This window comes from Poromitra crassiceps, assembly GCF_964638095.1.
Source record: "Poromitra crassiceps genome assembly, chromosome: 4".
Taxonomy (NCBI): Eukaryota; Metazoa; Chordata; class Actinopteri; order Beryciformes; family Melamphaidae; genus Poromitra; species Poromitra crassiceps.
The window spans coordinates 60,890,873-60,907,159 of NC_139626.1; the positions used below are offsets into that span (position 1 = coordinate 60,890,873).

At 44.4% G+C, this 16,287-nt stretch overlaps 1 protein-coding gene across 1 annotated transcript in view; it reads right to left on the reverse strand.

The window, feature by feature from the left end:
- Window positions 1-16,287, reverse strand: part of usp34 (ubiquitin specific peptidase 34) — a 249,063-nt gene that overhangs the window by 162,903 nt on the left and 69,873 nt on the right. Inside the window, 4 exon segments of the mRNA XM_083636161.1 lie at window positions 688-780; window positions 3,991-4,072; window positions 5,851-5,912; window positions 7,708-7,900. Of these exon segments, the coding sequence (XP_083492287.1) occupies window positions 688-780; window positions 3,991-4,072; window positions 5,851-5,912; window positions 7,708-7,900 (430 nt within the window).

Below are 16,287 nucleotides of genomic sequence, written 5' to 3' on the forward strand. Positions count from 1 at the left end.
GAGATCACACACACAGATGACAGAGATCACACAGAGATGACAGAGATGACACACAGATCAACAGAAAGCAACTTTTAATTATCCGTCATCCGAAAACAAACAGCTCGCAAAAGGCTGATGCAAAAAAGGCAGAAAATCTAACCTGTTTCGAAAACTTTAATGACGGACAAAAGTTTTGGAGTCAGTGTGTAAACGTGAGGGACACAACATGAGGACGTACTTATTTTAACACGTGCGACAATATCGGATGAAAAATACGGACTTGATGTGCAAAACCTTAAGTGGTACAGAAATCCTACACAAGTACACAATACTGTTAAGACTGTTAAACTTTTGACAAAATCCTGGGAAGCAGATACTGTATAAGTTCATGTAAACAGAACAAAAAATAAATAAATAAAAGTTTCCATTATTTTTTTGTTATTTTTTTTAATGAAAAAAATTACTCCATATAATATAAATTAAAAAATTTTTTTTTTTTTAAAGTCTGTGTAAATTATCATTATTTTAATGAAGCATCATGTCAAATGTGGTGGCCATAGCTTGGTGTACTGGATGCAGCTGGTATAAAAACATAAACTATCTATAGTTGTTTTTGCTGTTTGGTTGTTGTTGATCTAATCTAACATTGTATTCTACTACAGTCTGTGTCCATACAGCAGTGGACAGGTAGAAGCTCTGTCTCACCTGAGCTCCAGCCCAGATGCAGTCCACATGCTGAGTGCTGAGCCGGCCCTCTGCAGCCAGGAAGTTCAGGATGACTTGGCACTGTTTAATGATCTGGAAAACACACAAAGATGGCCGCCCGCAGCCTCACTATCAGACTGTTTAATGATCTGGAAAACACACAAACATGGCCGTCCGCAGCCTCACTATCAGACTGTTTAATGATCTGGAAAACACACAAACATGGCCACCCGCAGCCTCACTATCAGAGTGTTTAATGATCTGGAAAACACACAAACATGGCCGCCCGCAGCCTCACTATCAGACTGTTTAATGATCTGGAAAACACACAAACATGGCCACCCGCAGCCTCACTATCAGAGTGTTTAATGATCTGGAAAACACACAAACATGGCCACCCGCCGCCTCACTATCAGACTGTTTAATGATCTGGAAAACACACAAACATGGCCACCCGCAGCCTCACTATCAGTGTTTAATGATCTGGAAAACACACAAACATGGCCACCCGCAGCCTCACTATCAGACTGTTTAGTGATCTGGAAAACACACAAACATGGCCACCCGCCGCCTCACTATCAGTGTTTAATGATCTGGAAAACACACAAATATGGCCACCCGCCGCCTCACTATCAGTGTTTAATGATCTGGAAAACACACAAACATGGCCACCCGCCGCCTCACTATCAGTGTTTAATGATCTGGAAAACACACAAACATGGCCACCCGCCGCCTCACTATCAGTGTTTAATGATCTGGAAAACACACAAACATGGCCACCCGCCGCCTCACTATCAGTGTTTAATGATCTGGAAAACACACAAACATGGCCGCCCGCAGCCTCACTATCAGAGTGTTTAATGATCTGGAAAACACACAAACATGGCCGCCCGCAGCCTCACTATCAGAGTGTTTAATGATCTGGAAAACACACAAACATGGCCACCCGCCGCCTCACTATCAGACTGTTTAATGATCTGGAAAACACACAAACATGGCCGCCCGCAGCCTCACTATCAGACTGTTTAATGATCTGGAAAACACACAAACATGGCCACCCGCAGCCTCACTATCAGAGTGTTTAATGATCTGGAAAACACACAAATATGGCCACCCGCCGCCTCACTATCAGAGTGTTTAATGATCTGGAAAACACACAAACATGGCCACCCACAGCCTCACTATCAGTGTTTAATGACCTGGAAAACACACAAACATGGCCGCCCGCCGCCTCACTATCAGAGTGTTTAATGATCTGGAAAACACACAAACATGGCCACCCGCCGCCTCACTATCAGAGTGTTTAATGATCTGGGAAACACACAAACATGGCCGCCCGCAGCCTCACTATCAGACTGTTTAATGATCTGGAAAACACACAAACATGGCCGCCCGCAGCCTCACTTATCAGAGTGTTTAATGATCTGGAAAACACACAAGCATGGCCGCCCGCAGCCTTACTATCAGTGTTTAATGATCTGGAAAACACACAAACATTGCCGCCCGCAGCCTCACTATCAGAGTGTTTAATGATCTGGAAAACACACAAACATGGCCACCCGCAGCCTCACTATCAGAGTGTTTAATGATCTGGAAAACACACAAATATGGCCACCCGCCGCCTCACTATCAGAGTGTTTAATGATCTGGAAAACACACAAACATGGCCACCCACAGCCTCACTATCAGTGTTTAATGACCTGGAAAACACACAAACATGGCCGCCCGCCGCCTCACTATCAGAGTGTTTAATGATCTGGAAAACACACAAACATGGCCACCCGCCGCCTCACTATCAGAGTGTTTAATGATCTGGGAAACACACAAACATGGCCGCCCGCAGCCTCACTATCAGACTGTTTAATGATCTGGAAAACACACAAACATGGCCGCCCGCAGCCTCACTTATCAGAGTGTTTAATGATCTGGAAAACACACAAGCATGGCCGCCCGCAGCCTTACTATCAGTGTTTAATGATCTGGAAAACACACAAACATGGCCGCCCGCAGCCTCACTATCAGAGTGTTTAATGATCTGGAAAACACACAAACATTGCCGCCCGCAGCCTCACTATCAGACTGTTTAATGATCTGGAAAACACACAAACATGGCCGCCCGCAGCCTCACTATCAGTGTTTAATGATCTGGAAAACACACAAACATGGCCGCCCGCAGCCTCACTATCAAGAGTGTTTAATGATCTGGAAAACACACAAACATGGCCGCCCGCAGCCTCACTATCAGTGTTTAATGATCTGGAAAACACACAAACATGGCCGCCCGCAGCCTCACTATCAGACTGTTTAATGATCTGGAAAACACACAAACATGGCCGCCCGCAGCCTCACTATCAGTGTTTAATTATCTGGAAAACACACAAACATGGCCGCCCGCAGCCTCACTATCAAGAGTGTTTAATGATCTGGAAAACACACAAACATGGACGCCCGCCACCTCACTATCAGTGTTTAATGATCTGGAAAACACACAAACATGGCCGCCCGCTGCCTCACTATCAGACTGTTTAATGATCTGGAAAACACACAAACATGGCCGCCCGCCGCCTCACTATCAGACTGTTTAATGATCTGGAAAACACACAAACATGGCCACCCGCAGCCTCACTATCAGAGTGTTTAATGATCTGGAAAACACACAAACATGGACGCCCGCCACCTCACTATCAGTGTTTAATGATCTGGAAAACACACAAACATGGCCGCCCGCTGCCTCACTATCAGACTGTTTAATGATCTGGAAAACACACAAACATGGCCGCCCACCGCCTCACTGTCAGTGTTTAATGATCTGGAAAACACACAAACATGGACACCCGCAGTCTCACTATCAGACTATTTAATGATCTGGAAAACACAGACAACATGGCAGCCCGCCGCCTCGCTATCACACAGGACTTGATTGTGGAAGTGTTTGGCGAGCTACTAGAAGACTCATCTCTAGCTTCCTGATGAGGCCACATGGTTCAGCTTTTCTTCACTATAAGTGGGCTTAGTGCTTCGTTGGGCTTACAACATTACCATAGCAGTCCTTTGCTAAGTGAATGTCAGCGGTAATGTTAGCACTGTAGCTATTATTGCTATCAATGGTGTTTTACTTTATTTTTCATCTTCATTTGCCAAGATGCTAACGCCCGACAAGCATGTAGCTAGCACTAAGCTACTTTTCAGTTTCACTGTCCCGTTAAGAGTCCAAAATACACACTACATACTTTCAGCATGAAAGTTACAAATTGGCATTGTGACAAAATGACTCCCTTCACGTGACTGGATGCGAGTGCTCACCTCGATGTGCAAATTTGGTCCGAATATGTGCTCCACCACGTTGTTGTGGATTAGCCAGTCGGCTAGCTCCTTGGCTATAGAGCTGGAGGGACGAACCAAACAGAGAAAGACTTCGTTAGTCGAGTACAGTAAATGCATCAACCGAGTAAAACAAAAAGGCTTTTCTTCTCTTAAGTTGAGTGTCGTGGAATCTTTGAAGACTTAAAGCTGCATTCAGCCATGTTTTTGTGTTCAAATTAGGGATGCACCGATTGCGATTTTGTTGGCCGATTCCGATTTCCGATTTTTGAATAGTCTGACTTGCCGATACCGATTTTTGCCGATTCCGATTTTCTTTCTAAGAACAATAATTGACGGGTTATTTTTTGACGTTTTTTTTTTTTTTTTTACTTTGCTTTAATAGAAAATTAACATGCATGTCACATTTCTTATCATTTGCATGAGGTAGGACGATCTCACTCAAAAACATCTCAAAATAAAAGTGTTCCAGGTTACTGGACAGAGCTGTTCTTTTTTGTGTAAATACAATGAATATAAAACAACCAGTATATCCCACAGCTATCATGCATTTACTTTTCCAAAAGAAAAAACGTGCAACAGAACAGGGGCTTCAGATGGAAAGTAGCCTGGCTGAATCTGTTACAAAACATATCTTCCCCTATGGGGTTTAATGTTTTTTTGTATAATATGTCCCTGCCAAATAAATTAATAAAATAAATAAACGTCAAAATGTTATCCATGGACAAGGAGTTTATAGCCTATAGCTCTGGAGCCCAGAGACCTTCGAAGCCATGCCCACTCTACAGTTGTGGATTTGGCTGTTATTGAGTAGCCTAGATGAGGAAATGAGTTTGAGTTGACTCAGTTTGAATATCGTAGTTTACACACAGTCCGTTTTTTTTTATCCGCCATTCGAAAAAAAATCATCTCGCACAGTAAACCTTGCACACTGGTCCGATGCGTTTTATTATTATGTTCGTCGTTCTATTCGCAATACGAAACAAAAGTCCTCTCCTGTATCCACGTTACAACGTGACTGGCAGATAGCAGCAGCAGCAGCAGGCAGCGGTGATGTGGAGTGCAGCTGGTCGCGGAAGAGGGGTGAGGTGAAGCGAGCCGCTCAGACTGGACTGGAGTGGACTCCAAACAACCTACCCAGCCCCTCCAGTCTGCGGCTCCACACTGAGAAGACATGCTGTGGCATGTGTGTAGTGGCAGCTTTTATTTTGGCTGCAACTCATCCGTCGGTCTCGCTGCTTTTGGGTGCGCGCACGTCGGCTCACAGAATCGGCATTTTAGAGTGACCGGCGCAGATCACCGATCGAGGCCGATCACGTGGAAATCGGCCATTTCCGGTCACGTGCCGATCGATCGGTGCATCCCTAGTTCAAATAAGTGTTAAATGGCTCTATATATTCTGACAGCAGTCACTGAAATAGAGTGTTTGCTCAGTGACTTGAAAGCCCCAACCCCCCCGCTGTGCTCTGTCTCTCTCCTGTAGCCCTGCATGCAGGGCGGATGTATCTCCGCAACTGTAACTCGTACAGACTCACGGGTGGCGGCGTTGGATTCGGGGTGGGAAAAAAATACATGTAGTCCTTTACAGGCATCGCTATCGGACCTTCCGTTTCCCAGAAAATGTAAACATTTCTCTGATTGGATAGTGGGAGGTCGAGGCCTAATTTCTATCCATCCGTGAGTCTCTACGAGTTACGGTTGCGGACAGCTTTAACCCCTTCATTAGTGTGTGTGTGTGTGTGTGTGTGAGTGTGTGTGTGTGTGTGTGTGCGTGTGTGTGTGTGTGTGTGTGTGCGTGTGCGTTCGTGTGTGTGTGTGTGTGCATAGCGGAAGCAGCCTTACGTCTCTGTGTCGGACACCAGGGACTCGTTGTTGCAGACGTCGTTGAAGGTGTGCAGCTGGTTCTGGGGACACACACAGACAGGAACATGCTTGATGTGTGAGCGGGGCAGCAACACATCATGAGCACAGTCTGAGTCTTCATACAGCACATGTTCATTTCACCACACCAACACATCATGAGCACAGTCTGAGTCTTCATACAGCACATGTTCATTTCACCACACCAACACGTCATGAGCACAGTCTGAGTCTTCATACAGCAACACGTCATGAGCACAGTCTGAGTCTTCATACAGCAACACGTCATGAGCACAGTCTGAGTCTTCATACAGCAACACGTCATGAGCACAGTCTGAGTCTTCATACAGCAACACGTCATGAGCACAGTCTGAGTCTTCATACAGCAACACGTCATGAGCACAGTCTGAGTCTTCATACAGCACATGTTCATTTCACCACACCAACACATGCTCACTTCATACAAGTCATTCTGGGGGCAGCAACACGTCATGAGCACAGTCTGAGTCTTCATACAGCACATGTTCATTTCACCACACCAACACATTCTCACTTCATACAAGTCATTCTGGGGGCAGCAACACGTCATGAGCACAGTCTGAGTCTTCATACAGCACATGTTCATTTCACCACACCAACACATGCTCACTTCATACAAGTCATTCTGGAGGCCAGCTGGCTCTCGGCTAAACTTCTCATGTGTGTCCAAATGTCCAGGACCTTTATTTACCTTGAAGAACAGAGCAAAAGTCCTTGCAGCAGTGGTTCCCCAACGTTTCCCGTCAGGCCACCCTTTTATGATATAGGAACATTTATCAACCCCCCCCCCCCCCCCCTCCCCCCCACAGACACACAGACACACACACACACACACACACACACACACACACACACAGCGCAAATGTGCCATCGCCTATGCCAGGGGTCTTCAATTACTTTTAACCAAGGGCCACATTTTGCTGAGGGCCGAGGGCTGGGGGCCGAACGGCGCCGGCGCAAAAGAAAATTAGCACTTGAAGTCGGGTTTAGAGGAATAACTCATTTTAAATGAACAGCTGTGATGTCATTATTCAGTCTTAACCACCAATATTTGATTTTTTTTGGTATCACTCCTATGTCACCACCTGCTCTCCCTGCAGGGCTTGAAATTAACTTTTTTGACCACCTGCCAATATGGCTGCTAGATTTTAAAGTTACCAGCCAATTAGAATTTCCACTAGCCAAAATGTTTTTCTCAAAATAAACCAGAATATGAGTGGGTTAATTTAAGCATAAGTATCAGCAAGTGGCCCGGGATTCTCAAAGCCTGTGTTCAGGGTCACACAAACAAACAAAAAGGCACTGTTGAAGCGAAATAAAACCAAACCAACCAAAACGAACGAGGTAATTATTTAAATTTCTACTTCAATGTAGAACAGTAATTTCGTACACATGAGATTACTTTTAGCCTTTTAGTCATAAAGATTATTGAAAGATATTCCACATTCCAGACTGAAACGTTATAACAGAAGTGGAGTATTGGCCAGAATGACATGAACATTTGGACACTCAGCGGGTATCTTGCCTGTTGCGTTAAGGTGCACTGTCAAAAATCAAATCAAATAAGAAATAAGAGCCCTGGCCTATGCCATTCTTGAATATATTCTCACATTTACAGTTTAAAGAGGGAGACCTGTGGGTACCCACAGAACCCATTTTCATTAGATATCTTGAGGTGAGAGGTCAAGGAACCCCTTTGAAAATGGTTTTTCCCGCGGCCAAGATTAAGCCTAAAGCTGGAGGATTTGAAGTCCGGCTAGCCTCATGGTGAGCGTGGGGGGGGCATGCTGTGTGACTCACAGTGATTTGGCTGAGTCCGGCTAGCCTCATGGTGAGCGTGGGGGACATGAAGTATTTGAAGGCCAGGTCCAGGCTCTCCTTGTCGAAGCACAGCGCGCTGTCCAGAGGCTCCTTCACTGTGCTCCACATCAGGTCTGCCATGTTGCGCGCCGCGCTCTGCCGCAGCTCCTGGTCCGACAGCTTACATAGATACCTGCCACACACACACACAGACACACACACACACACACACGCACACACACACACACACAGGACAACCTTAACAACCTCGAACTGACTTCATCTTGCTAAGTCAATTAATTAAATTAACTCATTCATTCAATTAACTGATGTTCATTTGGTTATGCGTGCGTTCATGAACTTTAAAAAAAATCGTGTTCAGTCACATGGCTCCGCCCAGTAGGGATGTCACGATACTAGAATTTCTGCTTCGATACCTAGGCAAATATCGATAGTCGATACCCTTTTCGATACCACGTGGGGGGATGCGACAAGACATCGGCATAAAAAATAAACGAAGACAGATGGACGGACAGACGCACGCTTCTCCATAATCTAGGCCTGATAAAACCCATTAAAAACTTTGCACTTACACAGCAGAGTACACCTGTTCTAGTCATCAGCCTATCAGAACACAGCAGATTACACCTGCTCTAGTCATCAGCCTATCACAACACAGCAGATTACCCCTGCTCTAGTCATCAGCCTATCATAACACAACAGATACCCCTGCTCTAGTCATCAGCCTATCATAACACAACGGATACCCCTGCTCTAGTCATCAGCCTATCGGAACACTTTGAGCTTGTTGAAGCAACAGATACCCACCAATGACAGGGAGGGCGAAATCAGTAGTATGTTTGATTTTTCATTAAGAGAAAGTACTGCTGATATTGATAGTGTTGCAATTGAGTATTGTATCCGTTTGAAATTTTTAGTATTGATTTTTTCGATACTATCGATACTTTTGACAACCCTAACGCTAGGGCTGTGAATCTTCACTGGCCTAAAAAAAAAAATTTTTTTTTTTTTTTTGACCGTGGGATGTGCATCTAACCCTTTTACATCTCTTATATAATTATTGGAACCACCGAACGTTTACAACCCATTCCACCGACCCACTAAGTGGCGACAGTGCTCTCCTGACTAGAGGAAGGCAAGCATTTTCATGAGAATGGCTTCCTCGAAGCCATTCTCATGAAAATGGATTGGCGAAAACGCTTTCGTTTTCGCGCTGATTGCTGGCAGTGCGGGATTGCAAATTTGCATAATAGATTACGGGTGGAACACACTTTGAAACACGCAGCATAAATATGACCAGAATCGCAAAAGCTTCATCAAAGCTCTCAACCAAAACTCCAAGAATCGAGCGAGTCCATCCAGACTTCCTCAAAGAGCGGCCGCGCAGACAGGCAGCAGCAGCAGCAAAGCAGTGAGACTGGTGACAAGCTTGTGACACGGCCGCTGCAGCCAAGAAGAACGCCCACGGAGGGAGGAGTTGGAAGCAGAGGGGGGTTTCCTGCTGTTATGGAGGAAATTACTGTTCAAAACTATTGTTTAGATGTCTGACGTCTTACTGATGCCAAAAATGAATGGTTAAAGTGACTGTTCTATCGAATTTCACAAAAAGCCGTTTATCTCTGAATAATTTTTCAGACGCTGAAACCATGCTGTATTCAACTGCTAATGCTTACATAACTACTAACTCTACAAACTAACTCTTTTAGACAGAGAAAGCACACATTCTATTAGTTCTTTTGAGATATTGTGTGTTCACAAAATCTTAGCAGAAAATAATCCTCGGGTCTTGAAAGATGAGCCAGAATCCTCAAAAAAAACCTCTGGCAGAACCTACCTACAGTAAAAAAAAAACGGCTGGCAGTGAATGTGTTAAAAACAGTGGGTGCTCGCACGTGTGTGCGTGAGTGTGTCGTGCGTGTGACCGTGCGTGGTGGAGAGTGAGAGGTCTCGTCTGTGAGAGATCTTTGATGCCCGACAGGTGAAAACAATCAACAGTGGGTTTCAGCCTCTTCGGGGCAAGAACCCCTAATAATAACAATAATAACAATAATAATAATAATACATCAGATTTATATAGCGCTTTTCCTAGTGCTCAAAGATGCTTTTTTTTTTTTTACCTTTATTTATACAGGGGGAGTCTCACTGAGAGCAATGCTCTCTTTTTCAGGAGTGCCCTGTTCACATTCACACACACATTCACACCTGGAAGCTGACCAGTACAACCACAGTCTGATCTGCTGGCCACTGAGCAGCTCCACTGGAGCAGTTGGGGTTAAGGGCCTTGCTCAAGGGCACTTCAGTGGTGGTAATGAGGGAGGGGCAAGCGCTGCCTTTTCACTTTCCCCACCCAGATTTATCCTGCCGGTCCCGGGGATTGAACCGACGACCTTCCGGTCACAAGCTCGCTTCTCTAACCATTGGTGCCACCACTGCCCAATGATTGTTGATGATGATGATGATGCTTTACAATACAAGATCAAACAACTTTAATAGAGAAAAAAAAAGTGAGAAAATAACTTCATGGGTTGAAAGCACGGGTAAAGAGGTGGGTTTTGAGGGCTTTTTTTGAAGGAGGACAGCGTCAGCATGACGGCTATGGCTGGGGAGGGCATTCCAGAGGGTGGGGGCGGCTGCAGTGAAGGCCCTGACGCCTCAGGTCCAGAGCTTAGTTGTGATGGGTTGGAGGTGGTGCACTTGAAGCGTGTGGTGGTGAAGGAGGTTGGAGTAATGAGTACGCAGAATAAGCAGATTGGCACACGTTGTGTCTGCGCCTGTAGGCTCACTTCAACTGGGCAGTATATCTTTTTTCATACCTTCCTGACATTAGACCGGGGTATATGACGGTATTAGTTAGGGGTGGAAAAAATCGATTCACCTAAGTATCGTGATTTTTAATGTCACGATTTTTTGAATCAATCTTTTATTCCATAATCGATAATCACAAAAAAAAAAAAAAAAAAAAAAAAATTGGGTGCCCGCAGTCAGGCCACTCACTGAACAGCAGGCCAGGCGCCGCCTACTGGTTTACTAGTGGTTTTATTACTTTAGTTAGTCTGAAGTAATAATTACACTTCAGGGTTAAAGTGGGTGCATCTCATTGTAAAATTGGACTTCAAACGGCCCAAATTGGGCTTCAAACGGCCCAAATCTGGCTTCAAACGGCCCAAATTTCACGCGCGTCGGCCCATATCGGCCTGGCCTGCTTGGTATCTAATGCCCGGCCTAAATTATGATCCCAGTCCGCCCCTGTTTTTAACTATATCGCCCAGCCCTACTCATGATATAATATACAGTCTCTAGTGTATGATTCAACTTTTCCCATGTTCTAATCTAGTGTAAAAAAGCAAACAAACTGAAAAAAGAAAAGAAAAAAAGAAACAAAAATCGCAATATCGAATCGCAATAATCGTAGAATCGCAATACTTAAGAATCGCAATATATATCGAATCGGCACCCAAGTACCGTGATAGTATCGAATCGGGAGATAAGTGAATCGCCACAGCCCTAGTATTAGTCTCATGTGAGAGTAACCACCCAATTGTGTTAAGTCTAGTTTTTCCTTTTACTACCGCCAAAATAATTATTCCGTTGTCTAAGTTCCTGTTGTATAAATTCACGTCAATCAATAAAAAAAACAGTTGCAACTTTTATGTTTCAGAAAACTTTACATGCACAATGTTGTTCGTCCTCAATGGAGAGTTATTGAAGATGTTAAACCAGAGGTGATCGTTCCCACGTTTGTTTTGGGGAAAACGAGCTGCGACCAGAGAGACGACGGTCCGACCGAAACAAAGAGAAAACAGAGAAAGCCTGGTGGAACGGTAACCTCGCGACGCAGCTGAATTCACGCCAGATCATGAGATCACACAACAAATCCGTGACAGACAGATGGTTCATCCAATCACCTGCCAGGTCTTTTTTGAAAGTGCCTGCCCTTTGAAATGGTCTCCGGAGTGAAACCAGTTCCCAGATGGTTATGTGAAAACGTAAGGTCAGTGGAACGGGTGGTTTGACTCATTCAGCTTAGTTTCTGATTTGAATTTGAAATGTAGATTTTGTTTCTTCTTCTTTTGTTACATCAAGTAGATCCTTTATCTGCGACGCTTCCTGTTCTGTTCTACTGCCTGCTTCAAAACAAACCAACTGTTCTGTTCTACTGCCTGCTTCAAAACAAACCAACTGTTCTGTTCTACTGCCTGCTTCAAAACAAACCAACTGTTCTGTTCTACTGCCTGCTTCAAAACAAACCAACAGAAATCACTTCCTGTTCTGTTCTACTGCCTGCTTCAAAACAAACCAACTGTTCTGTTCTACTGCCTGCTTCAAAACAAACCAACAGAAATCACTTCCTGTTCTGTTCTACTGCCTGCTTCAAAACAAACCAACTGTTCTGTTCTACTGCCTGCTTCAAAACAAACCAACTGTTCTGTTCTACTGCCTGCTTCAAAACAAACCAACAGAAATCTCTCCGTTATTAATTTAGCTTGTTTTCTAATGGATCGTGTGTGGTATGCAGCCTATGCATTTTGGAGTGCTGACTGGTGCAGTGTTGGGTTAGGCTGAGTGCTGACTGGTGCAGTGTTGGGTTAGGTTGAGTGCTGACTGGTGCAGTGTTGGGTTAGGTTGAGTGCTGACTGGTGCAGTGTTGGGTTAGGTTGAGTGCTGACTGGTGCAGTGTTGGGTTAGGTTGAGTGCTGACTGGTGCAGTGTTGGGTTAGGTTGAGTGCTGACTGGTGCAGTGTTGGGTTAGGTTGAGTGCTGACTGGTGCAGTGTTGGGTTAGGTTGAGTGCTGACTGGTGCAGTGTTGGGTTAGACTGAGTGCTGACTGGTGCAGTGTTGGGTTAGACTCAGTGCTGACTGGTGCAGTGTTTGGTTAGGCTGAGTGCTGACTGGTGCAGTGTTGGGTTAGGCTGAGTGCTGACTGGTGCAGGGTTGGGTTAGACCGAGTGCTGACTGGTGCAGTGTTGGGTTAGACTCAGTGCTGACTGGTGCAGTGTTGGGTTAGACTGAGTGCAGACTGGTGCAGTGTTGAGTTAGGTTGAGTGCTGACTGGTGCAGTGTTGGGTTAGGTTGAGTGCTGACTGGTGCAGTGTTGGGTTAGGTTGAGTGCTGACTGGTGCAGTGTTGGGTTAGGCTGAGTGCTGACTGGTGCAGTGTTGGGTTAGGCTGAGTGCAGACTGGTGCAGTGTAGGGTTAGACTGAGTGCTGACTGGTGCAGTGTTGGGTTAGGTTCAGTGCTGACTGGTGCAGTGTTGGGTTAGACTCAGTGCTGACTGGTGCAGTGTTGGGTTAGGTTCAGTGCTGACTGGTGCAGTGTTGGGTTAGACTGAGTGCTGACTGGTGCAGTGTTGGGTTAGGTTCAGTGCTGACTGGTGCAGTGTTGGGTTAGACTGAGTGCTGACTGGTGCAGTGTTGGGTTAGACTCAGTGCTGACTGGTGCAGTGTTGGGTTAGACTCAGTGCAGACTGGTGCAGTGTTGGGTTAGACTGAGTGCTGACTGGTGCAGTGTTGGGTTAGGCTGAGTGCTGACTGGTGCAGTGTTGGGTTAGGCTGAGTGCTGACTGGTGCAGTGTTGGGTTAGACTGAGTGCTGACTGGTGCAGTGTTGGGTTAGACTCAGTGCTGACTGGTGCAGTGTTGGGTTAGACTGAGTGCTGACTGGTGCAGTGTTGGGTTAGACTGAGTGCTGACTGGTGCAGTGTTAGACTCAGTGCTGACTGGTGCAGTGTTGGGTTAGACTGAGTGCTGACTGGTGCAGTGTTGGGTTAGACTGAGTGCTGACTGGTGCAGTGTTGGGTTAGACTGAGTGCTGACTGGTGCAGTGTTGGGTTAGACTCAGTGCTGACTGGTGCAGTGTTGGGTTAGACTGAGTGCTGACTGGTGCAGTGTTGGGTTAGACTGAGTGCTGACTGGTGCAGTGTTGGGTTAGACTGAGTGCTGACTGGTGCAGTGTTGGGTTAGACTGAGTGCTGACTGGTGCAGTGTTGGGTTAGACTGAGTGCTGACTGGTGCAGTGTTGGGTTAGACTGAGTGCTGACTGGTGCAGTGTTGGGTTAGACTCAGTGCTGACCGTCACAAGCCACCTGAATATCCGGTTTACTTCCTGTATACATAGCTGAGCGCAGACTAATATTCGGCTCATATTAAATGTCAACGTTAGGCCGTGTCTCCGACACACACAGTAACAAGGTAGCTAATTTCGTCTTTATGTCTTGTTGTAGTAGTTATTAGTAGTTGTTATTGTTGTTGATAGTTGCCATAACAACCACCCTTGTTGGAAAGACGTGCACACGTTGGGTAGTATTGTAGGAAGCGTTGTCGTCAGGTCCAGAGCTAGCCTGAGAGGCTAATAAAAGCTACATGTTACAGAGTAAGCTGACATACTGTACGTTATTGCACGCATAGGCCTGTATTTACATTTAAACGTTCACATAGGAAAAAAATAGAAATAGACGTATTTGTGTTTCCCCCTGAACAGCTGAGAAAGTGGACACTGTAAATAGTTAGCACTGTGAAGATGATACAACTCAGTAGGTGGCGGCAATGCAACATAAGGATGCCAACCGCAATAAAACACAGAAGAAGAAACTGAGAAAAAGGAAGTGCTCTGGGGTTGCAGCTGGTGAAAACCGTCTATAGGCACAAAAGTATTTCATGGGAATATTAAAGGTCCCATTCCGTGCAAAAGCTGTTTTTACTTGTAAATGCATATATACTGCTGTCAGCCCTCCCTGTAATGAGTGGTCACAACCTCAGAACTGCCACAGTTGGATTTGTCCCTATCCAGCGTCCCCCTGCAGTCTCCTCCAACGCTTCGTTTGCCCAGAGTGGAATTGGGACGTCACGAGCTTCCTCCTGCATACTGCGCGGGTCTCTCTCACACAAGCTACCTGCACCATTTAGTCTATAGCCACAAAATTAACACTTCTAGCTGGAGCGACGCCAACTGTACGTGATCCAGCAACTGCAGAGGTGCATTCGGTAAGTCTAGGCATTTTGAGATGTCCTCTTTAGCGTAGTACCGTTAAGTTAACGATAACTCGCAACCTAGCGTGCTGGTCCACAGACGCTAATCTGATCTCCCTCAGCGGCCAATGGGAACTGTTAGTTCTGAATATATTATAGAAACAGGCCATTCTTGGGAAGCGACGAGATGAGGAAGTGAGAACTCCGTCACAACAAACGGGGTTGCTATATTTTCGACAGATTAATCCAGAATCATGTTTTATGGACCAGAGACACACGTTTTTAAGAGGTTACAGCTGCACGAATTGGGACCTTTAACATATTTACATTCATCTAATATTGACCGTGGTAATTAATTAGGATATGAATACGATAGTAAAAAATATGAGAGCAGGCTGCCGTGCTAGCGTTACTTACGTCAGTATGCATTCTCAGTTGACCTAAGTGTTAGACTCCTCTGTTCACAAGGCTTGTTCAGTCTCAAAAGTGGGGCTTTGCTTTGTGCCAAAAGGGCGTAAGTGCAGTTAGGCCCTACTTTTACGCCTTTCAGTTTTTGTTCAATTAAAACGTATGGGTCGCGATTTCAGTTGTGTCCTTTTGCCGCTGAAAAGATCTCACTGAGCCGTTTCAACTGACATAAATATACATCCAAAATCGCACTTCCTCTCGTTACGTAACCCATTTGTGACATCCTCCTTTATGCTATTTTTCTATTTGATCGTTTCCTTTGCTGTATCCCGTTACCATTTCCCGCTGCAGCGAGCCAACTGTCCCACAGGGATGATTTAAACTGTCATCCAATCTAATGCAATGTAACAGAACATTTTCCACAGTCGGTGATGTACCGAGTGAGTTTCATGACCTGCAGGTCTTTAAAACCTGTTAGAAACCCTTTCTTCCTGGTTGAAACACACACTCCTTGCAGATACATACAACAGGGAAATTGTGTATTCATAAGATTCATATGAATACACTATACACATATATAATACAAATAGTGTATTCATAAGATTCATATGAATACACTATACACATATATAATACAAATAGTGTATTCATAAGATTCATATGAATACACTATACACATATATAATACAAATAGTGTATTCATAAGATTCATATGAATACACTATACACATATATAATACAAATAGTGTATTCATAAGATTCATATGAATACACTATACACATATATAATACAAATAGTGTATTCATAAGATTCATATGAATACACTATACACATATATAATACAAATAGTGTATTCATAAGATTCATATGAATACACTATACACATATATAATACAAATAGTGTATTCATAAGATTCATATGAATACACTATACACATATATAATACAAATAGTGTATTCATAAGATTCATATGAATACACTATACACATATATAATACAAATAGTGTATTCATAAGATTCATATGAATACACTATACACATATATAATACAAATAGTGTATTCATAAGATTCATATGAATACACTATACACATATATAATACAAATAGTGTATTCATAAGATTCATATGAATACACTATACACATATATAATACAAATAGTGTATTCATAAGATTCATATGAA